The 6000-nt window shown below is 38.3% G+C and overlaps 1 protein-coding gene across 4 annotated transcripts in view; it reads right to left on the reverse strand.

Moving 5' to 3' along the window:
- Window positions 1–5435, reverse strand: part of LOC108096132 (neuroligin-4, Y-linked) — a 40469-nt gene extending 35034 nt beyond the window's left edge. Inside the window, exons 1-2 of one of the 4 annotated variants that reach the window (XM_017197511.2) lie at window positions 5001–5434; window positions 324–1148 (exon numbers count right to left, since the gene is read on the reverse strand). In XM_017197511.2, the coding sequence (XP_017053000.1) occupies window positions 324–918 (595 nt within the window). In that variant the 5' untranslated portion in view covers window positions 919–1148; window positions 5001–5434. Of the gene's footprint in view, window positions 1–323; window positions 1248–5000 lie in introns of all 4 variants that reach the window. The other 3 variants (XM_017197510.2, XM_017197509.2, XM_017197512.2) reach the window with 3 other exon arrangements.
- Window positions 5436–6000: the final 565 nt, after the last annotated feature.

The following is a 6000-nucleotide window of genomic DNA, read 5'->3' on the forward strand; positions in this document are numbered from 1 at the left end:
ATACCACTTTCAAAAGCAAGAAACTTTTGGAAAAGTTTTTGACAGAAAGCTTTGAAACCTAAATTGTAATACTTATGAACCTGATATAAGTAATATCACACTTTTACTCTTTGAGGACTTTACCGCCAGCTTATCCTTTTGTATTTTAAATGCAAATTGCATCTTCTTTAAACTTTTCGAAATTCTTTTTATCGATATAATTTATCGAGTGTGAACGTCAAACTGAACCAATAACCGGAACACCCTTTCAACATGCAGTACGACCCCTTTCTTGTTTAGGCACTAAATTTAAGCCCGTAAGCGTTTAAGTTGAGGACACTCACCCGGTGGCATGAAGCGGCGACTGCCGGTGGGCGCCTCCGCGTATGGCAGTCCCAGAAATTGGTCCACTTGGCGCAGCCCGCTGGTCACCTGGAAGCGCCTGGTGATGCCCATGAGGCGGCCCTGCTTCACCTGGATCTCCTGGGTGTACTGCAGCTTGTCGGGGACCACGTGTCGTCGCCCCGGGTGATGAGTGGTCGTCGCCTCGCCATCGCGTCCATCGTCGGTGGCCAAAAATGCGGCCGAGGGCAGTTCGGTGGCAGTTGCGTCGCCTCTGGTCGTTTCGTCGCTGGAGAAGAGCTGGGACAATGTCTGCCTGAATTGCAGCTCCAAACTGGGCGGGGCGGCCTTGGCTGCTCGCAGAAACTGATGGCCAATCGATCTGGCATCCGGAACCGGCTGAATTGTCGTCGTGATGTCCCCGATAACCCGCGTTTGCTTTGAGGTCTCACGCAATTTCATTGCGTTTTCCAGTTCATTTCCTTTGTGCAACTGCCTGTCGGCCGCCACGCCCCAGTATCCAACGTGGCTTAATTGCCAGTGATTGCCGCCAACTGTCAGCAGAAATAGCCAAAATGCTGCCAAACGAAACTTCATGGCTTTGTTTTCCGCCTCCTGCTCTTTCCTGCTGCGTTCTGCTATTTTCGATATTAATTTTGGTCTTACACTCGGCTATCCGCAAACTTTTCACATTCCGCTCGTGTTTGTCTTTCCTGTTTGGTTAATTGTTCTTTTTCCCGGCTCTCACTGTTTTTCCTACTTTGTTGTGCCCAACTGAATGCTTACATTTTCGTTACTCTGTATTTACATGGATTTCCTTTGAGCGCCTTAAATAGTTTCCACACTTATTTACTTCCAGTATTTAGCATTCTCCATTGTCCAATTCTTTCTGTATTTTACTTTAGTTGCTACAAAAGTTTTGCCTGCTTTTGTGTGCCGGTACATTGTAAGAGAAAAGAAAAATGTTGGTAAAAACCACTAAGCAAATTAAAGGCTCCGGGAAATTGTATTATTCCTTAACTTTTGTTAAACAAGCGTACAAATATATACAGGGAAGCAAACTTTTCGTGACACTTTTTTAAGTTGAGGGTAGTTTAAATATTTTATGGGATTTCCAAGTGCAGAAGAAGTAATGTATATTTATCTTGACTTTCAATAAAAAGGCAATACTTAAGAGTGAGGAATTTTCTCTGTCGAATTTTTCCGCAGATCTCGTAGTTCGTTTGTTTTCTTTTTAACAAATAATGTATAGTAAAATCGAAATCATAAAAAATATTAACGCCTCTGTCTGAATGAGTCATCTTTCAGCTCTTAATGCCACTGCATTTTTCAATTGACATGCCCCTCATGTGTGGCATGCAATCATATGCTACTCATTTTCAGAACTTCAGAAATTATTTTAAGCCTCTTCGATGGAATGGGGGAAGTCATTTATTTATAGTGCCCATTAGTTATGAGCGCCTTTAGACTTTGGACTTTGTCAAATCGATTCGATCGAACTGAAGTGAATGGAAACGAAATGAAAGGAACTTCCGACTCATTATTCGAGTGTTTTCCACGTTAAAATGATAAGATGTTGCCATTAAATCGAATATTTGTATACAAATAAGAGACACTGAACAAATGTCCGTCATTCAGGTCTTGACATATGGAAAATGAGCTCGGAAGACTTTTTCGAATTTAGTGCCGTGCAGTTTCTCATTTGCGTAACGTAAACAAATATCATTCAGAAGTAAATGGAATGGAAAAGCCAGTCCATAACGAAAGATTTCCCATGACGATTAATCATAAAAGCAGAAATACCAATGAAAATTCAATTAGGTTCCTCTGTTTCTTTTCCATCTCGATTTATGTCGACACGCCAGCGAAGTGAGCTAATTTCGCTATAATAAAAGTAAAACGCACGCAAAATCTAAAAATGAAAAGGAATTTAAATGTTTTTTTTACGAGCACGCTAAGAAAAGCGCAGTGTCGATGGGGGAGGGGGTGGCACATGGGGGGCACATGTGTGTGAGGGCCCAAAATGTGTGACGGAGTCTGCGAGTGTGCGCCCGAGTATATATCAAAATAATCACAACGCACTGACACACTAAAAGCATTTTTCACAATAACAACAAACTAAATGGAACAAAAAATAAAAAGACACAAAAATAATAAAGGAAAAAGGCGTCGAATGAAAAGCAAACGCTTTTTTTGGTTCTTACTTTAGCTTTAAAAAAATATATATGCGCTAGTGCAATTTCCTTCTTTAAGAGTCTCAAAAAAACTTAAATTGTTTATTGCTGATCTTGATTAGAAATTGCAAACTTTCATTCATTAAAAGTTTATAATGTGTTTTTCATTTTGAATGTAAATAAGCAATTTTTATTTATATTTTCTTATTTTTCTTATTGTACAGTTTATTACATTTCAGGTTTCAAGAAAGAATATTATGACCAGAGAATAGTTTGCATTAGCAAGCCCCAAGGCACTACAAAATATTTTTTGTTATTAAATTCTTATTTATTGCACATTTTACTATCCATGGATATGGTTATGTGTACACGTTTTCTCTACAAACACACATAAATGTCAAGGTATATTTGCTGTGAACGTAAAATTGACCTTTGTTAAACGAGTAGAATGGACTGTAAAAGTGCTGTGATGAAGTGGAGTTTATCGAAGCACTACGGCAGCCGTAAAAATCTCATAAATTCTTCTACCAACTCGATGGCTACCTAATTGAGTCAACGAGAACGGATGTTGCTTTTAAGCTATTTTGTTATAGCTCTTCTATTATTTTTAGAACAAAAAGAAATAGAAAATCAATCCTATTTCTGTGATGTTTTCTTGGCAATCTGTCGGTTTAACGCATCCACTAAGTGAAAGTAAATTAAGACAGCTGTCGGTGGCCATTAAATGCAAATTTCGAAAAACGAAAGCCAAAAGTGCAGGAGCTACAAATGCTCGCTACTAAAAATGGGACTAATAAAAAATAAATACTGAAGAACAGATAGAAACACAGTGGCAATGCAAATTTAAACAAAACGTACAGCGGTAAAAATAAACACCAAGTGCTTAAAAATAAAAACGAATGAGCAAAAATATTCACGGAATTTTCGTTGCATTGTCCGCGCACTCCACGAAATGTCGTCACCAAAGGCAAAAATAAATAAATAGAAGAATTTTCGAAAATAAGAGAGAATCACAAGACAAACTTGCCAGTTGCCAGTTGGCAGTTGGCAGCTGGCGAAAAGGAAAACGCACCAAACGGAAACAAGACGGGAAAATGGGAAAATCAAGGAGAGCTGGCAGAGCGGGAAAAGTGCAATTGGAATTTAAGTAAAGTGATTTGATTTGGATTACTCTGTCGCGAAGTCACTTATTTTCTGCCGGTCCACTTGGCCTGGTCAAAACAATTCGACGAATGCCTTTCTGCCTCTGACGAAGTCACTCAGCTGAGCAGTTGGCATTTCGATTGCAAAAGCGCGCATTTTGTGGGTCAATTGGTGTGCCCCGACCTGCTTAAATAAACTCTGAACGGGAGCGAAAAGGGATCCGTCTACGGACCGCATAATCGATACCGAAACACTTTTGACACAGTTCCCCAGCAGATGTGACACTGTCATAAATTATTTTCTTCCGGCGAGGTAGCAATCCCGGCGAGAGTTGGGATTCCTCCAACGCTTTTGTGATGCAAATGACGACAGAAGGTCCACGGAGCAGGGGTCCCCTGGGTTAAGCCCCCAACCCGAGAGGAACAACATTGTACATCGCCCGGACACAACGCAAAATTTGCATAATTAGCACAGAAACGTCGACGCATCGAAAGCTGTCACTTTCTGACAGCCAAATGAAATGGGAACTACAAAGTACAAGCAAACAAAAACAAGTTATTTGCAACTAATTTTAGCGGACTTGCAGAAAATAAAATTTGGAAATGGGCGAATGCAAAACCGTGACAAAAAGTTCAACAAACCCCAAGCTAAATGCAAGAGATCGTGCCGAATTATTTCGAATTATGAGGTTTATTTTTGGTCTCCCTCGCAAAAACACACACAAGTGGGCGGTGGGCATGGCACACTATCGCGCAAATTAAGTGAAATGTTTATTTTTAAATAATTCGGTTACACGAATATCGAGCGAATTATTTAAACTTTTAACACAATTGTTTTGTGCGATGAACTGGCTTTGTTTGCTATTCGGTTCTAGTAATCTCGTGTAAGCCGTGTATTTTAAAACCTAAATATACGTAGTTTATAGATAGACTTGAATTTTAGTCTAACTGCTAGGTGCTTAAGTTAATTCGCTTTGTCGGATAATCTGCGCAAAATATTCTTGTTATACATATTATTTTGCCTTTATTATATTTTGCTTGTTTATATATTATATATATTAATAGACGTCAAAGTGTTTACAGACGTCACGCATCAGAGATTTTATGCATATTTACTGATATTTGCACAAAATTCGAGATAAATTTAACGAGCTTATAAAGTTCATGCACTTGGAAATACTTTGGATATTTGTCTACAAATAAGATCATTATATTTCTCAATAAAACCAAATCGACGTGGTCATTTTTAGTTAAAGGAAGGCCAATGATGCACACTAATTTCGTTGCTAATTAATTTTACGGGCTATTTCACTATTGCATTTTCGATAATTATGCGCGTTGTCAATTTCGAATTTGCATTTACCAATTTGCGCTTAATTTCTTGTATCTTTGATGTGCCCGATAAATGCGCAAAACAATTTTGGCAAGGGCTGTATTTTCATTTGTCACTTTCTGTGGCTTTGCACACAAATCGAAGACTTTTTGATTATTTTTCATTCAGTAACGATTGCAGCACACTTAAAATAAATCACTCTCCGACTACTTTTCTTTTTCGAACTGATTAACTTTGGTGCCTTCTGCGCGTAAACATTTTCACTTGAGCACTTGGCACGCGCTCTGTTTGTGTCCCCTTTTGCAGATATTTTCTGGGCGTTATTTTTGGATCACGCACAAGATTTATTTCACTGCTGTTTGGCTTGGCACAAGATTTTCCCCCTCGGAAACGAAGCGAACAAGGGAGCGATGTTCGACCGACACGATCCGCGTTCAAACTGCAACTGCTCGGTGGAAAAATGCCTGATCCGGCGGAAGAATTGCTAAGAATTCCCGGGATCTTTTCTCTTTGACGATATCTTCTCTTTGGTGAGAGAATTTCACTTTTTGTACCAGAAGCAAATAAAAATTATATTATTTTTGGTTGTTTACGAAATATTTGTCATTTACAAAGCATATAAAAACAGCTTGCTTAAGGTAACAACGATTATTGAGAAGCTTATTAATAGTATTCTGGCTATATAACAAAGTTTAAGTTAGGTTTAAGTTAACTTACCATCTTACATATAAATCTAATAAATAAGAAAAGATAAAGCGATAGATTAAACACAATATTTATAATAACATTTTGTTTAATTTTTTTTAACTTTTTCTGTCAGTTAGTTATCAATAAGATATCAATTTTATTCGTATTCCATATTCTAATGCCATAAATTACTATATCAAACGCAATGCAAATTAGTAATTCAATATTTCAGATTGCATATTCCAGCAAATAGTGCTCCCTGAACCTGTTTTCCATATCTCATTAAGGTGAAATTTCCGCTACTTCCGCTCCGTGAATACGAAAATAAACATCGTTTGATGCC

Source organism: Drosophila ficusphila, unplaced genomic scaffold (assembly GCF_018152265.1).
Source record: "Drosophila ficusphila isolate 14025-0441.05 unplaced genomic scaffold, ASM1815226v1 contig_791, whole genome shotgun sequence".
NCBI classification, from domain to species: domain Eukaryota; kingdom Metazoa; phylum Arthropoda; class Insecta; order Diptera; family Drosophilidae; genus Drosophila; species Drosophila ficusphila.